Here is a 21,738-nt window from a genome sequence, read left to right as displayed (position 1 = left end):
TCTGTGTGTCTATATAATATATACAAAGAAACAACTATTGACATGCTGCATGTGGTGGACCGGTGGTTGGTGTACCCTTCTAACCTTGTCATGTCCTTTGTACACAAGAATGAATTCACTCCTCCATTAATTGGGAAAGCAATTTATTATAATGAATTACAATTCAAGCACTGTTGATGGGGGGCTTCAGCCTTCAAGTAACAAACCAGTCCCATAGACAACACACCTCAATTTAACTCAATAATTAAAGTTACATTTATTTGTACTCTTATGAGACTTATGTCACGCCCATATGTCATTCTATCTTGAATTCCAATTTAAGAGCTTAGAAAAGATCATATATATATCAATTGTCCTATTCCAGAAATTCACATTGCGAAAATTGTAGCTTGTTGATTTACTTTGAAAATATCATATATATCAATTGGCTTCATGTTGTATCTCAACTAACTTACCCAAAATTAAAATGAATTTCAACCATTTGATTTTCTTGAAACACATGATTGGATGGACCAAAGATCAAAAGAAAATCAAACCCCAATAATTTTAGTCCTAGATATACTAATTCATAAGGATTTACCCATATTAAAAACCCATTCCAAAACCATATTCAGGCCCATGGGCCATCAACAAAGCCCAACATGGGCCATTACATTATCAACTTGTCCTCCAAGGTGCGTGATCAGCGAGCTTTTTTAATTAATGCCAGCTGGCCCAGCTCCATGCGTGATCAGCAAGTCGTAGTTGAGGATTCTTGCCTATAAATATTAAATAGCCATGTATCTCTTTCATTCCAGATCATCCAAGATTAAGTGTGTTAGCTCAATATATTTGGCACCACAAAGGAGAAATTGTGAGCCATATAGAGAGAGAAAGTGTTAGAGAGATAGCAATGGCATTAGCTGATAAACCTCATGCAGTTTGCATACCATTCCCATACCAAAGCCACATAAAAGAAACTCTAAAACTAGCAAAGGTGCTTCACCACAAGGGTTTTCACATAACCTTTGTCAACACAGAGTTCAACCACAGACGCTTCCTCAAATCCAGAGGACCAAACTCTCTCGATAGATTGCCTGACTTTCGATTCGAGACCATCCCGGATGGCCTCCCTGCTTCAGATTCTGACTCATCCTAAGACCCACCTACTATTGGTAAGTCCATTAGAGAGAGCTTTTTGGCTCCGTTTCGCGACCTCCTTGTCAAACTCAATGACACTGCATCTTCAAATGTCCCTCCTGTGACTTCCATTGTGTCTGATGGCTTCATGACTTTCACTATCACTGCTGCTGATGAATTTGGCTTCCTGTTGTACTTTTGTGGGCACTTGCTGCTTGTGGTTTCATGGGCTTCTATCAGTTCCGCCCTCTTGTGGAGAGAGGTCTTGCACCATTAAAAGCAGGGGCGGAGCCAGGATTGCAAAGTAGGGAGGGCTAAAAATAACTAAACCCATGATTGTTTAGTGTGTCATTCATACTCTAAATATAGAATTCGTATGCATCAGTCACTCAATTAAACCCAATAATTTACAACCTTCTAACACATTTACACTTCCAAACTCTAAAGTTTTTTCACAGTCAAGAATCCACTGAAGTTTGCTTCATATAAGTATTAAACCAAACACCTACAAGAACGCAAGATATATATGTTCCTTATCAATAAATTCACATTAGAAAGTAAGACCTACGTGCTCCGCCCCTGATTAGTTATTAATCTATTATATAGTAAATTACTCAATTTAACAAGAAATTATCAAGTCATCAACAAAGCCCTTTTTTTTTTTTTTTTTTTTTTCAAAAATAAAATTCAATATTTCACTGGATTAACAATAATAATCCATTATATCCATCCACCTATGCCTTAGTTCCTTACACAGTTACACACGGAGAGTTTAGGTTTTCTTGCATAGACTAACATTGTGTTTGATTTACTGAGCTGGGCCCTGTTATGTTTTATTATGGTTTATTTTGTAATTGGGCTTATCCATGATTCGTGGACTTGCTTATATTTAAGTTTTTGCATTTGTAAATTTTATAATTCCTTTTATTTATAGAAATACTATGGATTGGGACTGGGCTGATAGGAAGAGGAAGAGTAGTACATGGACTTATAAGAACAATAGTACTAAATTTTTTTTTTTTTCAATTGGACCTGGGATATAGCCCAGGTTAGCCCATTACTAGTTCCTCCCTTGACTAAAAAGTAATCTTTCGGTTCTCCTTCCTGTTCCAAAATTGTTCTTTTCTGAATCCGGATGCACAGCTTTGGTTCTGCACCACTAGTATATCCATAGTGCAACCCACTACATTATAATACAACAAATATATGAAAAGGTTGTTAATTACTTTATAAAGTTGTTGCATATGCAACGCGAAGTTGCAATATGTAATGAGACATAATGCTACATAAGATGAAATAGCAGTTGAGAATTAGAATTAATTTTTAACTCTTGGGTCACTCAATAGTCGAGAACCTTTTAAAAACAAGTACAAAATTTTAAGTAGCTAAATCATCCTTAGATAGTGGGCATTACCTGTGGCCTAGTGTTATGAGGGGGAGTTTGTTCCACATTGGATCTGGATGGAAAATGAATGGAGTATAAATTGGTAGGTATACAGCACTATCCAATAGTTTAAGCTTTTGGATAAATGGGCAAGAGCCCACCTGTTATACCTAGTTAGTAGAGTACCCAATTCCCCAAGCGAGTGTGCCCGTGTTCGAGTCTTTCCTCCCATAGTTTGTTAAAAATAAAAAATAAAAAGCTATATTTAGAGCGCTCATAAGCATTTGAAAAATATGTTTGGGATGTTGTGAGTAATTTATTTTCTTAAAACAATATAATTTTATATTTTAGTGGGTCAACTAAAAAAATTAAGTCTCTTAGATTTATTTTTATTTTTATTTTCTCAAAAGTTCAAATAAAAACACACATATATAATATTACCCTTTGAGAAGAGGAGAGATCTTACTATAGTACCCTTAATAATTTTAATTTGGAGTTGAAGGAGGGGCACTTATTTTCTGTAGAAAGGAATATATCAAGTACATAAATGATATATGTATATACAATAATCATTTGGAACAATAAAACCCATGGTAATTGAGATTTTGATAGAAAGAAATGCAAATGTTTCTAAGCTAACATTACACGTGACATTACAAATCCCAGCTCTCTAACAAATGGATACTTGGACAACCCTGTAGACTGGATTCCTGGTATGAAAAACATGCGCTTAAAGGATCTCCCAATCTTTTTTGGCACCACTGATCCAAATGACACAGTCTTCAACTTCAGCATGGAAGCAGCAGAGAGAGCACCTAAAGCTTCCGCCATTGTTCTTCACAGTTTCGACGTATTAGAACCCGAAGTTCTGAACACTCTTTCATCTGTGAGATATTATTTATTTTTTTGGCAATTATCGTAGACATAACAAGTCCAAGTTGAGTTGTAATTTAAATTACTTGTTCTACAAGTCATCAAATTCAACAGGGATTCCACAACTGGGAAGGAGTTCAAACTTACCTTACTTGAAGAGTTTGTGATGAAAAGGGATATGAACAAGGTTGGGCATTCTACACTTTCCATGTTAGTATAAAATTTTCGTAGAATAAACCAAGGCTGAAGGAATTCGAAATCCGGCTCTGCCAACCTTGAACCGGTTCAGCTTCCTTGAACCAGTACAAGATGTTCAAGTTTGACACACTGCCAAACTTGAACCGGCTCAGCTTTCCTTGAACCGGTTCAAGACCTCCTGTTTGCAATACAACTTTAGTTTTCTTTTTCTAATTAATTTCCCAGTTGGTCTAGAATTGTACCAAATCTTATGCATGAAATTTACCTTATTTTCAGAGGGATTAGGTCATTCTATAATCTATATAAACAATGTCATATACATTGGTTTATTCACGACTTTTACATTATAATTTAGATATTATTTAAAGCCTTAGGAAGTTTATTTCTCTCAAAAAATCAAAATTGATTTTTCTGTTGTCTTCCTAGAACCCACATATATTCACCTAGTGAGTCTAGAGTTGTGGTGTTTGAATCCTGATCGTGATCATACAGTCGTATTAATATCGATCGGACAAAGCAGATCTTCTTCTACATCATTTAGACGATTGAAGAACAGAAGTAAACACAGTCACACTTTGGAAGGATTGGAGCATTCGCGGAGTGCTGTCTGATCTACCTGCTACTCTTCTACAAATATCAAGTGTAAGCCTGAGATCAAGTTGCTGTTGGACGAGAAGTCGCAAAGCCAGAGGATCGTCAGCAGTTTGTGTGGTGTAGAACAATAGGGTGTGAGCCAGAGTCAAAGTTCAGTATACTTTGTTCCAAGCATAGTGGATTGGTTTACTTTGGACTGCACAAGTCCACGAGGTTTTTCCCATAACAGTTAACGTATTTTATCAACTGGGGTTTCCTCGCTAAAATCCTGGTGTCATCTCTAACTTTATACTTTGCTTTATTTTATCTGCATGTGATTAACTATTTAATTGCTAAAATATAAAATAAGTAAAGTAGTTAAGGACACAGATCTGTTTTACAAAACCTAAAACTTTCCGGTTTACATTTTGCTGCGTACGACTCACAATTTGGTATCAGAGCCGATCTCTATACACTAAGTTGATCTTTGTTGGAAAGTTTAGTTTTGTTGTGTTTTTCAAAAATTGTTTTCAACATCATGTCTTATGCGTTAAAAGAAGGTGGTTCTAATCAACGTGGTCCTTTATTTGAAAGAAATAATTACAATTTTTGGAAATCAAAGATGAGAGCCTATTTGCAAAATTCTGGTGGTAAAACTTGGGCAATAGTTGAGTCTGGCTATATACCTCCTATAGTAGATACAACTGTGGATGGTAAAATAGTTAAAGAATTAAAAGATACTTTTGCTTTTACTGCTATTGAAACTGAGCGTAATGATGCTAATGGCAAAGTTTTATATTCAATTATTAATTATGTTGTTCCATCTGAATATGCTAGAATTTCTGATTCTAAAACTGGTAAAAAAGTTTGGGATATTTTACAGGTTACTCATGAAAGAACTTCAAAAGTGAAGCTGTCCAAAATTCAGTTGCTCTCTCATAAATTTGGCAACATCGTGATGAAAAAAGATGAATCATTTTCTAATTTTTATTCTAATCTTCTTGAAATAATTTCTGAATTGCGTCATTTAGGGAAAAAAGTAAGTGATAAAAAAATCTGTGAAAAAATCTTAAGGTCTTTACCTAAAAGATTCCAGATTAGGGTTGAAACCATCTTTGAACATTGGGATTTGACTACTTGTCAAGTTGATGACATGGTAGGTTCACTAAAAACTTTTGAGATGCAGAATTTTGATTTAAATCAGAAGGAGAAAAATCTTGCTTTAAAATCTACACAGGCTGAGAATTCTGTGAATGATGACTCTGATGATGACATTACATTCTTGTCAAGGCAATTCAGTCAGATTTTGCAAAGGCAACAGAGGAGAAGGAATAGCAACAAGGCTAATCCTCAAAATTTTGACAAAACGTCAAAGTTTAGATTTAATGAAAAGAAAGTAGAATAATCAAAAGAAACATAATTTACTTGCTGGAATTGTGGTGGCAAAGGTCATGCAGCCAATGTTTGTCCTAGTCCTAGGAAAGAACAAAAGGATAGAAATAAAGGAAAAGCAATGAAAGTTTTTATGGTTGAAAATTCTACTTTAAGTGATAGTGATTCTCCTCAAGATGATTCTAATGATTTTTCTTATGTCGCTTTTCTTGATATGGGTCCTCATGTCATTCATTTATCTGACTCTGATAGTTCAGATAACGAAGAAACTAAAGTTCATGATAAACAGGTTGAAGAGGCTGAAAAGGATGATGAAAGATTGAAGAAAATGGTCAAAAAAACTATTGAGACCAAATAGGCAATCAATAAGCTAGCAAAGGAACTTATCCAAGCAAAAGGAGAGAATGAAGATCTAAAGAAACAGATTGCTGAAGGCAAATAGAAGGCTGTTGAAAGAGAGTCAGTCATCACTGAGCTTAAGAAACGGATCATCATTCTTGAGGATAAGGTAAGTGTTGCTAACTCATTAAAGGAATGTCTTGCTTTGAAAAATGATTATCTTGAAATTGAGTTGAAATCTGAAAGAGATAAACTGAAAGGGTTCAATATGAGCCAAAGCAATTTGAATAAGATAATCAACATGGGTAAGGATGTGAATGATAAAACAGGGTTAGGATTTGTTAAAGGTTCTCTTAGTAATCAAGGTAAAATAATGTTTATTAAACATGTTATTATGCCTAAACCATATTTGCTTGATGCATCACATTCTGCTATATCTTATGTGCCTAAATTGTTGTATTGCACTTTTTGTGAGAAAAATGGACATAAGTATAACTCATGCCTTCATAGGAAAAAAAAAGACTTTTCTAAAATTGAGTCTCAAAATTTTCATGCTAAGAACAAGGTGCGTTCTAAAGGGGAAAAGAAATTGTCACCTAAGGTTTTTAGAACTGAAATTTTGCCTAAAAAAGAGGTAAAGAGAGAAAATTAATTTCAGGAAATGAGAGTGAGAACTGTGTGGATCAAAAAGTCTGATTTGATCAATTATGTGCCTGTTGAGTCCTTGGAACAAGTTTCCAAGAGGACTTTACCCTCAAACTGAGTTCTACAAAATTCAATGATTATGGCATGTGTTTAAAACAAAAATTTTGTTGCCATTGGATCATTTGTTAGGGTTTGGTTATGGTTTGATTTTCTGATCATGATCTTATTTGTATACATGTGAAAGTTCTTTTGAAGAATATATGATCTATCTTTGAATGCAAATAGAAATACATGATAATTTGAATAAAAATAGATTCTTGATTTGTAATCTATACAGTGAAAGATGATTTGTATTATTTAGGGGATTTTTAGATTTGAATCTCTTAAGTTCATAAACTTTTGTGCACTAGTCCATCTTTAACAAATTTAGTTGAAAATCTTTTGATCTGTTGACTAGGGTTTATTGTTCACAAAAGTTATAAAAGTTATTATTTTTAAAAAAAATAGGAGCTAAAAAGAAAAATAAAAAGATTGAAAAAAAAATATTCAGCTTGAAAGAAAAAGAAGGAAAAAAAAATGCTGAATAAATTGCTAAGGAAAAGGCTACCTATTGAAATTTGATCGAAAGCTCCCATTAAACTGTGAATTGAAGCGAAAAGTGGAGATAAGTTGAGTTGGAGAATTGCAAACTACTCTTTAGAGTGAAAGCCGTCTTGCTTAAAAAAAATTATTCAAAACAATTTTATCTTGATGCTTTTTGATCTGGTTTAGACAATGATCTGTTGAAATTTCACTGAAGATTAGATTGGATTTCACACACACACATGAACTTGCTAGATTAATTTCTAAATTTTTCAGTAAATTTTGCAAGTTTGATTTCATATTGTGATTACTTTCTGAGATTTAAAATTATTTGAAAAGTCCGTAGAGTCAAATATTTGTTCTCTGAGATAATCTTAAAATTCTCTGAAAGGGTTTTGAATTGTGTATTAACTGGATGATTTTAATGATTGGTGATTTTATTTTTAGTTGATTTATAAAAATAAAAAAAAAAATAAAAAATAAAAAACAAGAAAAAAATTGAAAAATTTTGAAAAATTCAAAAAGATTTTAGTTTTTAGGTTTTTAGTTTGTTTTTGTTGCTAGTTATCACCAATGTGTTAAAAGTTTCTGGAATTGAAAAAGTTTTTCATAAATACACTGTAGTTTCAAGACTGAAGGTCTTGAACTGGTTCAATAAGGGATGAACCGGTTCAAGCATGTCATTTGGCCACGATCAAATGACTGTCCATCTTGAACCGGTTCAAAATTGTAGAACCGGTTTAAGTCTTGTGCACCATAGTGCACTGCCCTTTTTGAACTGGTTCAAGAGGGCTGAACTGGTTCAAGAGCACGGGATTTGGTTTTTTTTTAAACAAGCTTCTGGCCTCGTTTGTTTGCTACATCACTTCATCTCTCTTGCATTCTCTCACTCCTTCATACATACACATATATATACATCATATATATTACATCTTTGTCATCATTCTATGCTATAACATTGATCTGATACTTTGAGATTGATAACAAAGATTGAAGAAGTTGTGTGAAAGTTGAAAATTCAAAAATGCGTTTAATGAAGTTTGTGGAGTTTTGGTTTAAAACTTAGAGAATTGGTTAATCTTTTGAGTTGATTGAAGAGATTGAAGCTTGATTATACTTGGGGAAAGTATATTTGCATTGTGTTGATTGATTTTGGGGTGATTTGAAGATCAAAACAAGGTTTTCTATAAACACTTTTGGGGTTGCACACCAAGTGTTTGATAAAATTCCTGAAAGAGTTACAAGCTTCAAAGTGAGAAATTTTCTAAAGAACATGCCTCTTAAATTGTCTAGAGAAGCTAAAGGAAAAGGAATTGAGTCATCTAGACCACCAAAGAGGTCTAGAACTAGCATCACCATTCAAGAACCTCAAGGCGGTTCTCAAGCTCCAAGCATGGCTTCTATTCGATATCCTTCAGTTTCTAGCACTGGAAGGATTGAATTTTCAGCATCACATTTTTATAATGAAGAGGATTGGAAAGTGTATAACTCTGTTTACAAGGATGGTCCAATAAAGACAGAACAGAATGTGAATCTTCAGAAACTTCAAGACACCGCAGGATACAAGCTAGTGAATTACATCAAATCTAACAATTGGCTTTACTTCACTAAGCTTGGCAAAGGTAATTATTGTCCGGATATGATTAGCTATTTCTATGCTAATATTCGTGAAGTTCATGACACTTACTTCATTGTCTCTCTGTTTGGAGTTGATCAAACTATTAAAAAGGAGGATATTGAAACTATCCTTGGTCTTCAGGACAGTCATCTTTTTAGTGGACATACTCTGCCTTTGATAGTCTCGGGTCCTGATTTTTCCCGGATTGTTCCAAAGATATGTGTGCCAAACTCTTCACTGAACCAAGATAGTATTCCAGCTCGATTTCTGACAGATGAAACTGCTTTCTTCAATCTGTTTGCTATGGCAAATCTGGGCTACTTTGGGAAAAAAGGATGAACTCTCTCTTGAGCGCGCACAAGTGCTTTATTTTCTTGCTAATAATGAGTATATTATGCATGGAGTGTCTATTGTGCAGCTTATGATAACTCATTACAAAAAAAACTCACGCAAGTACTCTTCTCCCTTTCCGATGATTATCATGGAGATTCTGAAAAAGAAGAATGTGCCAATTCCTCCAAGGGCTAATCATAAGCCTATCATGACTGAATTGGATCCTCGAGCTTTGAACAAATCAAAGACTGTTAGGGAGAATGCTAGAAAGGCAAGGACATCTGTTGATGAGGGGCCATCACAAGTTTCAGATATTTCTCAGCTATTTTCTCTGAAAGGAATTTTCATGAAAACTGATCTTAATCTCATGTATTCCTATCTACTTCAGCATCAGAATTCATTATTTAAGAAAATGATGGTTGAGATCCGAGATCTCAAATTATAGGTCGCTCAGTTGAGAGGACAGCCATCTGGGTTCCAGATGAGGATGTCTACAGGCCTGTGCCTCCAGATTCGTCTCTGCAAGCTGAATATGAGGGAGATAATGAAGATGAGGCTAAGTATACAGATGAGGATGCGGAGGATGAGAATGCAGAAGAGAGTGGTGAAGAGGATGTAGAAGAGAGTAAAGAAGACTAGAGATAATGTTTCTTATCTCTGAATAGTTGAGGAGACATGGTGCTACATTTATTTGATTATTTATCATGCATCCTGACATTATGTTTTGTTTAATTATTGCACCACTTGTCTATGGCTTTGGATATTCTGAGAATATGTTTTCTTAGACTTTATTATGCTTATCTGAATTGTGCTTTAATTGACTTCTTTGAAATGGAATTTACTGTTCTAGTATTATTTTCACTTCTTTGTCAATTTATTACAAAAAGGGGAGTCTACCTGTCAATATCTAAAATGGGGGGAAGAAATAATTGGATATTTACTTCAGGGGGAGTTTTTAAGTTTTAATTTAACTTCACTGGTAGTTGTTGCTTGAAAGTGTGTAGGAAACAAGTCAAGTTTTGAATCCAAAATAAACAGTGTTCCTATTACCTTTAAGCAAATCATGTAATTTACTTTTCTGTTTTGGGTAGATTGCAAATATTGTTTTTAGGGTTTTGTTACGAAATTGCCAAAGGGGGAGACTGTGAGATATTATTTTTTTTTTGGCAATTATCGTAAACATAACAAGTCCAAGTTAAGTTGTAATTTAAATTACTTGTTCTACAAGTCATCAAATTCAACAGGGATTCCACAACTGGGAAGGAGTTCAAACTTACCTTACTTGAAGAGTTTGTGACGAAAAGGGTAAGGACACTACATTAGGAAGGAATATGAACAAGGTTGGGCATTCTACACTTTCCATATTAGTATACAATTTCCGTAGAATGAACCAAGGCTGAAGAAATTCGAAATCCGAGTCTGCCAACCTTGAACCGGTTCAGCTTCCTTGAACCAGTTCAAGATGTTCAAGTTTGACACACTGCCAAACTTGAACCGGTTTAGCTTTCCTTGAACCGGTTCAAGCCCTCCTGTTTGCAATACAACTTTAGTTTCCTTTTTCTAATTAATTTCCCAGTTGGTCTAGAATTGTACCAAATCCTATGCATAAAATATACCTTATTTTCAGAGAGATTAGGTCATTCTATAATCTATATAAACCATGTCATATACATTGGTTTATTCACGGCTTTTACATTATAATTCAGATATTATTCAAAGCCTTAGGAAGTTTACTTCTCTCAGATAATCAAAATTGATTTTTCTGTTGTCTTCCTAGAACCCACATATATTCACCTAGTGAGTCTAGAGTTGTGGTGTTTGAATCCTAATCGTGATCATACAGTTATATTAACATCAATCAGATAAAACAGATCATCTTCTACATCATTCAGACGATTGAAGAACAGAAGTAAACGCAGTCACACTTTGGAAGGATTGGAGCATTCGCGGAGTGCTGTCTGATCTACCTGCTACTCTTCTACAAATATCAAGTGTAAGCCTGAGATCAAGTTGCTGTTGGACGGGGAGTCGCAAAGCCAGAGGATCGTCAGCGGTTGGTGTGGTGTAGAACGATAGGGTGTGAGCCAGAGTCAAAGTTCAGTATACTTTGTTCCAAGCATAGTGGATTGGTTTACTTTGGACTGCACAAGTCCACGAGGTTTTTCCCATAACAGTTGACGTATTTTATCAACTTGGGTTTCCTCGCTAAAATCCTGATGTCATCTCTAACTTTATACTTTGCTTTATTTTATCTGCATGTGATTAACTGTTTAATTGCTACAATATAAAATAAGTAAAGTAGTTAAGGACACAGATCTGTTTTACAAAACCTAAAACTTTCCGGTTTACATTCCGCTGCGTACGACTCACATCATTTATGTTTCTACTTGTTTACACCATTGGTCCTCTTCAATTACATCTCAACCAAATACCAGAACAAGAACAACGCTTGAGCTCTGCCGGATACAATCTATGGAAAGAAGAGGCAAAGTGCTTCCAATGGCTCAATTCCAAACAACCCAACTCTATGATCTATGCGAATTTTGGGAGTGTTGTTGTAATGAAGCCTCAAGAGGTGCTAGAGTTCGGTTTGGGACTAGTTAATAGTAACCACTCTTTTTTTTTTGGGTGATTAGGCCTGACTTAGTTGTTGGGGACTTTGGCAATTTTTGAACCTGAATTCTTGGAGGGAATTAAAGAGAGAGGGTTCATATCAGGTTGGTGTCCATAAGAACAAGTTCTAAATCACCCATCAATTGGTGGGTTTTTGACACACTGTGGGTGGAATTCAATTGCTGAGAGCTTGTCAGCAGGAGTGCCTATGATCATGATTTGTTGCCCAGTGTTTGCAGATCAGCAGACAAATTGTTTATATGCTTGCAGTGAATGGGGGATTGGGATGGAGATTGATGGGGATGTGAGCAGAGAGAAAGTGGTGAGAGAGTTGATGGATGGAGAAGAGGGGAAGAAAATGAAGAAGAGAGCTTTGGAGTGGAAGAGATTGGCAGAGGAGGCCACTAGACCACTTGGTTCATCTGCTTTGAATTTAGACAAATTGGTGAATGAAATGCTGATGTTAAAGAGCTAGGCCGTGTGGGATGCTTTATATGATTCATGTGGATTAGTGGGAGAAAAGTCCAAAACACCTGATTATCAAAATTTTAAAAAGAAGCTAGATTCTAGAGTATAGTTTGATTTGGATATGGGCTTGTTTGGAACATTGATACATTAAATTGTTATTGGCTCCTTTTATTAGCTTTTATATGTTTTTTTTTTTTTTTTTTTTTTTTTTTTTTTGCACTAGCTTTAATATGTTCCAATAAAGTAGTTTTCAAAATTTAGATGTAACTTGGGGCATTTTTGTTCTCTCATGCTTCTAACTAATTTGTACTATAAGATACTAAATTTGTACTAATTGCAAACATGATGTAATGATGTTGCATAATGGATCGATTTCTTGTATTTGCTTTCTTGATTAAAAGTAGACGCATTTATACATGATGTAATTCTGTTACATCATCGATTTTCAACCGTTGCAAATCTAATATAGCATTGTTGCAAAAATAATGTACATACAACAGGATTGGAGGGGATCCAAATCTCTTTATTAGCATACAATAAAATGATGTACGTATACCTAACATAAACTTGGGTAACACAAAACAAGGTAGGCAAGTTGGGCCAACACTCCGACTAACGGTGCACTATTAGCAGTTGCGGGTTTTGATTGTTGGAAGTTTTGTCGAGAGTCCGAATAGTTGTCACCTTGATCCGGACCACCAACTATTGCACCCTATAGCACATTCGGGTTTGGTGCGTTTTTGTTAAACCAATCTTGGAACCCTCCTTTGCATGTTACCGGCTTTTTATTCCTTTTGATGGATACAATCGATGATCCTTTGTGATGGATCCGCTTCGGATAGTTTGACCCGAACCTTACCATATAACTCATATGTCTACTTTAGCTAATTTTATCAACATGTTATTCTACTGAATTTAGGTAAGTGGGACAACAATCATATTTCAAGAATTTGAGTATTTACAGCTAATTTTAGTAATTACAAGCATCAACAAGTCATTTAAATTGATATGTAATTCGTAATTACATAATCCAATTAGGAATGGAACCATTAGTGCAGTTGGTAAGTCTCATCTCTTAAAGAAGATTAGGTGAGGGTTTGAGCTTCAAGACAGACTTAATTTTATGAGTGTGGGTGTGAGTATATATATATATATATATATGTAAAAGAATATTAGGGTATATTTAGTTAGACGGAAACTAATAACAAAAAGTAAAGTATGAAAGAAAAGTAAAATTTGCAATATGCACTTGATCCATTGGTATTTTCAACAGAATTTGAACTCCCGACTTCATTTTATTTGAATTTGAGTTATGTTAAATGAATGAGAAAAGCTCCATTCTCATTATTTCCTATACTTAGATTAAGACACTTTTAAGATTTAGAAAAATCGATAAGTTTTTAAGACACTTTTAAATTATGTGAAATTCATACTCTCCTTATTACAACTAAAATGAAGCAAATTTAGAGATCAATAAAAAGTCTCTGTGATTTTTGTCGGTTGTAGTTGCGATGAAATTTCAACCCTTTATTACTTCGATCCATGGTGACATGGTGTTAGGTTGATTGCAAACAACACAACACAAAAAGATTGGACTCTTTTGGCATCATCAAGGAATATTTTCTGAGTCTCTCGTGACACACACATAATGTTGAATATTGCCAACTCAGCATGTAATGCATAACCCATTACATTATCAAACTTGTCCTCCAAGATGAGTGATCAGCAAACGTTTTTTAATTAGTGCCAGCTCCATACGTGATCAGCAAGCCGTGGTTGATGATTCTTGACTATAAATATTAAATAGCCATGTATCTCTTTCATTCCAGATCATCCAAGATTAAGTGTGTTAGCTCAATATATTTGGCACCACAAAGGAGAGATTGTGAGCCATATAGAGAGAGAACAATGGCATTAGCTGATAAACCTCATGCAGTTTGCATACCATTCCCACACCAAAGCCACATAAAAGCAACTCTAAAACTAGCAAAGCTGTTTCACCACAAGGGCTTTCACATAACCTTTGTCAACACAGAGTTCAACCACAGACGCTTCCTCAAATCCAGAGGGCCTAACTCTCTCGATGGTTTGCCTGACTTTCAATTGGAGACCATCCCGGATGGCCTCCCTGCTTCGGATTCTGACTCATCCCAAGACCCGCCTACTATTGCTAAGTCCATTAGAGAGAACTGTTTGGCTCCGTTTTGCGACCTCCTTGTCAAACTCAATGACACTGCATCTTCTAATGTCCCTCCTGTGACTTCCATTGTGTCTGATGGCGGCATGACTTTCACTATCACTGCTGCTGAAGAATTTGGGCTACCTGTTGTACTTTTGTGGCCACTTTCTGCTTGTGGTTTCATGGGCTTCTATCAGTTCCGCTCTCTTGTGGAGAGAGGCCTTGCACCACTAAAAGGTAATCTTTCCCTTCTCCTTCCTGTTCCAAAAGTGTTCTTTTCTGAATCTGGATTCACAGCTTTGGTCCTGCGCCACAAGTATATCCATAGTGCAACCCACTACATTATTATACAACAAATATATGAAAAAGTTGTTTATTACTTTATAAAGTTGTTGCATATGCGAAGTTGCTTGATGTAATGACACGTAATGTTACATGAGATGAAATAGCAGTAGAGAATTAGAACAAATTTTTAACTCTTGGGTTACTCTAAACTGGGGTGCACACGGTTCATTAGGACAGAACCGGAATCGTATAGTTCTACAGAATCGTTGACTGAAGATGATGAAACCGTGGTGATAACGAGACGACGGCATCACGACGGTATGTGAGAAAATAAGAGGCCGGAATTACCAATGAATAACGAATACAGAAGATGGGAGGCGGCCGCTTCACCAAAGAAGAGATGAGAGGTTTTTCATAAATAAAAAAAATAAATAAATAAATAAAAAAAGATGGGAGGACTGAGGAGGCAGCTTCAACAAAGAAGAGAGAGAGGTTTTTCATTAAAAAAAAAAAAAAAAAAAAAAAAAAAAAAAAAAGGAAAAGGAAAAGGAAAAGAAAAAGATAAAGATGGGAGGAGGCGGCTTTCACTAAAGAAGAGTTGAGCGCTTAGGTAGGTTTAAAATTTTAGGGTTAATTACAACGATACCCCCTGAAGTTTGCTATAATGACACTTATATACAAGTTAGACATTTTTTGAACAATGACACCCCCTGACAAAATTTGGAGCCAAACAGACCCTTAAAAGATTTGAAAAGACAAAATTGCCCATCAATATTTAATTAATTTTAATTATAAAATATTAAAATTTTAAAATGACACTTTTGCCCTTCCTACCAATCTCTTCTAACCCATCAATCCAGTCCTTTCTCTCTTCACCCACCGCCATCATCTCCTCAGCCACAACCCCTTAACCACAGCCACCACCACTTACCCTCAAACACATCCCGCCGCCACCATCTCCTCAACCACATCCCGCCGCCACTTCTCTTCAACCACAGTCGCCACCACCGTCTCTCTCCACACATCGGTGATTGCACAATATCACATCTCTTATACTCCGGGAAGCAAAAGGCTCAAAGCATTGGATTCACAGAAAGCGGCGGCAGCGAGGGTTAACGGACGGAGCTCAACGACTACAACTGAAAAACCAGCGAAACACGGCAAGACCCAGATCCAGTTCCCGATAGCAACTTCTTCAAACCTCTCGCCGACAGTCCAGAGATAGTCGTCGTTGAAGAACTCAACGATGAAATCAATGATCTGAAATACTACAGCAAGATTTCAACCGCGAGCCAAGCTCGTCTATGCACAGCGGTCGAAAATACACACAGACGATGAGTTCTACAGGTTCAACCAAAGGAGGCAGAGGCAAGCCCAAGTCTTCCAAGAACGGTGGCTAGGTATTCAAGAACGGCGAAGAGGTAGACCGGAGCACCAGCACCAACTCGCTCGGCGTACTTGCGGCCTTTGAGGGAGTTGGCGATTCTGCCGACTGGGAATTGAAGACCGGCCTTCTGAGGTTCTTGAACTTGCGGGGAATGCGAATGTTTCAATTCATTTGTGGTATTAGATCCTTGTAAACCCTGATATTGGGTAATTTTGATTTGATATAGAGGAATGAAAACAAAAATTTCTTGTGAAAAAAAAAAAAAAGAAAAAAAAAAACTCTACACCTCTTCAAACTGCTCACGATATAGTCCAACGCTAGTAAGGACGAGTCCACCAAGGACAGCCACGAATGTTTGAAGAACCCAACGGAAATTGGGTGTGTCGGCGGTTGCTATTGGGTCTTCGATCAATCCGCGGTTGTGTCGTCGTTCCGATGCATTTTTACCGATCAATTGCTATTGGGTCTTGTACGTCTTTTGAAGAGAGAAGATGACAACGTGGTTGTCCAAGTAGATGAGTCGATAGTTGTCGGTAAAAAATAGTCGGGCCACTGCTCATATATATGTCAGGTTATGTATATATTGCTCATATTTGTACATAGAGAGATGTGAGAGGTTATTTTGGACATTTCAAATTTATTAGTATGGGTAATTTAGTAATTTTGCTATTCATGTAATACCCCTATATTTTAAAGAATTATTTAATTAAATTAATTGTCTTTAAATGAATTTAATGATTTTATTTGTTTTAAATTAATTATTTGTTTACTTGTTTATTTGATTTATTGGTATGATGATGTGCTTGATTGTTGATTGATTTGTTGGCGTGTTAATTTTTATTTGTATGGTATGACTTGGTTGTTAATTCTTATTAGATTATGTGCTACATGTATTTAGTTGTTTTAATATTAAGTATTTATTTATTTGTTTAAATTTAATGGATTGGGCTTTGATTATTTGGACCAAAGGATCTGGGTCTTGGGCTGGAGAAGGAAGCCTCAAAGGATTTTGGATGGTTTAAAGACCCATGGATTTATGCATATACTCATGTTGAGAGCTTGTCTATTTATACAATAATAGAAGTATGTCTATTTATACAATTGTTGAGAGCTTGTCAGCTGGAGTGCCTATGATTTGTTGCCCAGTGTTTGCAGATCAGCAGACAAATTGTTTATATGCTTGCAGTGAATGGGGGATTGGGATGGAGATTGATGGGGATGTGAGGAGAGAGAAAGTGGAGAAAGTGGTGAGAGAGTTGATGGATGGAGAAGAGGGGAAGAAAATGAAGAAGACCGCTTTGGAGTGGAAGAGATTGGCAGAGGAGGCCACAAGACCACTTGGGTCATCTGCTTTGAATTTAGACAAATTGGTGAATGAAGTGTTGATGTCAAAGAGCTAGGCGGAGCTTTACATGGTCCGTGTGGAATGCTTTATATGAGCATGTGAATAAGCACCTGATTAAAAAATAAAAAAAAAAAGGTTTTATTCTAGAGTCTAGTTTGATTTGGATATGGGCTTGTTTGGAACTTTGATACAATAAATTGCTATTGGCCCCTTTTATTAGCTTTTATATGTTTTTTTTTATACGCTTTTATATGTTCCAATAAAGTAACATTTTTGTTCTCCCATGCTTCTAACTAATTTGTACTATAAGATAATAAATTTGTACTAATTGCAAACATGATGTAATGATGTTGCATAATGGATCGATTTCATGCATTTGCTTTTTGGATTAAAAGTAGTTGCTATATACATGATGTAATTCTGTTACATCATCGATTTTCAACGGTTGCATTTGCAAACATGATATAGTATTGTTACTTTGTCAATATCGAATTGTTGCAATGACAATGTCCATACAACACGAATGGAGGGGATTCAGATCGCTTTATTAGCATACAATAAAATGATGTACGTATACCTAAAAGAAGCTTGGTTAACACAAAACAAGGTTAGGCAAGTCGGGCCAAAACTCCGACTAACGGTGCACTATTAGCGGTTGCGGGTTCTGATTGCTGGAAGTTTTATCAAGAGTCCGAATAGTTGTCACCTTGATCCGGACCACCAACTATTGCACCCTCTAGCACATTCGGGTTTGGTGCCTTTTTGTTAAACCAATCTTGGAACCCTCCTTTGCATGTTACTGGCTTTTTATTCCTCTTTATGGACACAATTGATGATCCTCTGTGATGGATCTACTTCGATAGTTTGACCCGAACCCTACCATGTAACTCATTCGTCTCGGGTTGGAACCCAGTATAAAATCCACCTAACAATACAAAGCCAGTCATATGTCTACTTTAGGTAATTTTATCAACATGTTATTCTACTGAATTTATGTGAGTGGGACAACAATCATATTACAATAATTTGAGTATTTACAGCTAATTTTAGTAACTACAAGCATCAACAAATCATTTAAATTGGTATGTAATTCGTAATTACATAATCCAAACAGGAATGGGACCATTAGTGCAGTTGGTAAGTCTCATTTCTTAAACAAGATCAGGAAAGGGTTCGAGCTCCAAGACAGGCTTAATTTTGCGAGTGTGGGTGTGAGTATTTCTATATATATATGTATATGTATGTATGTATAAGCATATTTATGGATTGTCCAAGTATTGTTATGTATAAGAAGATTATATACCTGTGATCGAACAAAAACGAGTATATTGTGAGGTGTGACAATACCACCCTGGCAATGAAGTTTAGATCTTGCAGTGGTTAAGTACTTGGAATAGGCGGTTGTGACAAATAACGCACTCGTGGTGTATTGTAGATTATCCCATGGGCTCCACCACAATAACCCTGCCCGAGTCTTTTTCACATTGCTGCTTCCTTTCTGGATGCAGTTACAAATGAATTGCTCAGCCTGGTTCTTATAAGCCGCCCAAACTTTCTGATTCCCTTTTAACTTTCCCTCCAGAAGAAGCTGTAGGTGTGCAAACATAAAATTCTCATCTAATTAAGCAAATAAGTAACCACAAATAATATTTAGTGTCAGTAAAGATAGGGTCTAATGTGTGAGGTGATTAGGGACGTCGTTCATAGCTCTATTGCACGTTTGTTGTACTGCAGAGGATCCCATTATATTACGTGTACGTTACCTTTGCAATGAGGACTTGGGCACCAACGTACTTGTCGTCCCAAGAGAACATGGATCTGGTGCCACCTGAATTCCTGGATTTAATGATGTAATCAATGTAACTTTGTTGTCCAGTGGCAATGTGCAACCATGCAGCTGCCCATATCAATTCATCCTGTGTGGAGGACAAACAAAATGGTAACCATTATATATAATATATATCCTAGTGTCTTGATAAGTTCCTTGGAAACAAAATGGTACTTGATCACGCACACATACATAAGTGTATATATATATACTTTGATTTTACCTGGTATCCACTACTGGAGTAGAATTTTCCAGCCACTGGAATGCTGTTCTGGTACAGGCCTTGATTAGTTTTAGCGAATTGGAAAAGCTATAATTGAAGACAAAAATCAATTGGATTAGCTTTCTTCAAATCCATAAATGTATTTCAAAGATGCCTAAACACTAGTTTTGATTAGAACATATCCGGTTGTCCCGCATCCCTAGTGGGACTTGAACCCTCCACCTCCGCATTTGTAAGTACATGCGTGTGTATTTAAAGGGAAGGAGGGAGAGAGAGACCTGTTTTGCATGGATGATGAGCTGAGCAGAATATTGAGGGCTTGATTTCCTAAAAGCTATTGCTGATGCAGCGAAAGCAGCTGCAGTTTCCGCCGCAAGGTCAGATCCTGGATGCTGTGCATCAATCTTGTAAGAAGTCCGGGGAGTCGTCATATCCTCTGGCCTCTCCCAGCACGCATGGTCGGAGTCACCGTCTCCGACTTCACCATAAAGAACATTATTCTTTGGGTGAGCTTTGATGAAGTAGTCTGTTCCCCACTTGATGGCTTCAAGAGCATGCGAGAGCTCCTTCTTGGCCTCGAGTTCCGGTCCAAACTCCACAACACTCCATGCAAGCATTGTCACTGTAAATGCCATTGGAAATCCAAACTTCACATTGTCTCCGGCATCATAATACCCTCCCACTAGATCAATCTATTAAAAATGAAACTTGTGTATGTCAAGAACAATAAATTGGACAATTTTTAATAATAACAATGGTAGGGAGTCCGAATGCAGTGATTGTGAATTGTCCATTCTGACTCACGTCAACGGTGGAACCCATCCTCTACTAATAATCACTTTATTGAAATAATCAAATTTTCGCACTCCAAATGGTTTGAAAGCCTACAATGCCCCGGGTGCCGTACTTCCTTGGATTCTCACTTAAGAGCATCTTCAACCCACCAGCCATATTGTCTATCAATTCAAAATATAGCAGGTGGATTAAAATTTGGGTCTCCAATGGGCTACTATTTCACCAGTCAAAAATTGCCTTTATCATTTTTGGTGCCAAATCTAGTAAAACTTATAGCAATAGCTATTTCTATATCTCTCAATCATATCCGTCTCTCTCTCAATTTAGCAAATCTTATCTGATTTTTGCACCATGGTAATTCTTTTCCTTTTTTTTTTAAATTATTTTTTTCAATATCATCTCGTTGAAAATGGATCTATCTGGTTTTGAAAAGTATTATAAAAAATTTCACCAAATAGGATTTAGTTTGCAAAACAAGAATTAAAGTCATTGATTAGTTGATTTAGAAAAAAAAATAAAACAAAACCCATACGTACAAGTTAGCAATTGCAGAGAGAGAGAGGGGGGGACAAGCTTGAGAGTTGAGAGACAGCGGCTAAAGCTCGCGAACGGCGAACCCGAACTAGAACAACGGGCGATGGAAACTGAAAGATATGGGTTTTGAACTTCTGATTCTTGTTGATTTTGTAGTTTGCAGTTGGAGAGAGAGAGAAAGAGGTGGAGTCCACGCTTACACTCTACTGATGATCACCAGTAGGCATACTAAGTCATTAATATGTTTAACCAATTAAAATACATCATTCTAATTGGTTGAGAGCAATTTTTATGAGTACGTAGGACCAACCAACTTTGAGTGAAAGAGTTAAAAGGAGAGACATTTCTCTAATTTTTCTTTTTATAAAAGAAAAAATAAATAAAATAAACTAAAATAATGGTTACACTTCGAAGAAAACTGAACTATATATTACCCCAGCACCCCTGCCATCTTTTAGGCCTGAGTCGCCTCGCCACTTGACACGTTGGTTAGGTGGTAACTTTCCTGATCTTTGAGCTTCAAAGTACAACAAAAATTTGGTAAGGGCTGAACCATAGTTGAATGAAACAACACCATGAAACAAAAGCAGAAGAGAAAATCCAAACACTAAGAATGTGGTTGTAGACATTGTTATGACAAAAATTATAGTAACATAAACAAAGGAATACGACAACAATTGCAAGTTCTCGTGATGGTGGTTCAATTTATAGAGGCAGTTATAATTTACTGCAGTTAATCTATCCAGATTAACTCTTTCTATTTTCATTTGTGTCAATGAATTTCTCTTTAATTTATAAAGATGGTAACCAATCTTTTTTTTTCCTTTCCAATAGGTTGCAATGGTTCACATGAATAGTTATGTCTGTTAGTTTTGAGTTGCAACTTTTTAGAAACAGATACAACTCTTTGAAAAACAGATGCAATCATTTAGAAATAGATGCAACATTTTGGAAAAAAAACTAACTCTTAATTTAAATTTAAAAACTAACCACCCATTTAAATAAGTGTAAAGTTTTTGACTTTT

General features: G+C 36.1%; 1 protein-coding gene and 2 pseudogenes across 1 annotated transcript; 2 read left to right on the top strand and 1 right to left on the bottom strand.

Moving 5' to 3' along the window:
* Positions 1-808: 808 nt before the first annotated feature.
* On the top strand, positions 809-12,524 carry LOC132273384 (7-deoxyloganetin glucosyltransferase-like; annotated as a pseudogene).
* Positions 12,525-12,693: 169 nt separating this feature from the next.
* LOC132272973 (endoglucanase 13-like) lies at positions 12,694-21,342 on the bottom strand (annotated as a pseudogene).
* Positions 14,039-15,048, top strand: LOC132274656 (7-deoxyloganetin glucosyltransferase-like). The gene has a single exon (XM_059775979.1). It carries the CDS (start codon positions 14,046-14,048, stop codon positions 14,733-14,735), a length of 690 nt encoding a protein of 229 aa, XP_059631962.1. The 5' UTR covers positions 14,039-14,045; the 3' UTR covers positions 14,736-15,048.
* Positions 21,343-21,738: the final 396 nt, after the last annotated feature.

This window comes from Cornus florida, unplaced genomic scaffold (assembly GCF_030987335.1).
Source record: "Cornus florida cultivar Cherokee Brave unplaced genomic scaffold, ASM3098733v1 CherokeeBrave_3.0.0_Hap2_Chr09, whole genome shotgun sequence".
Taxonomy (NCBI): Eukaryota; Viridiplantae; Streptophyta; class Magnoliopsida; order Cornales; family Cornaceae; genus Cornus; species Cornus florida.
This window is presented reverse-complemented; position numbering and strand designations above follow the sequence as displayed.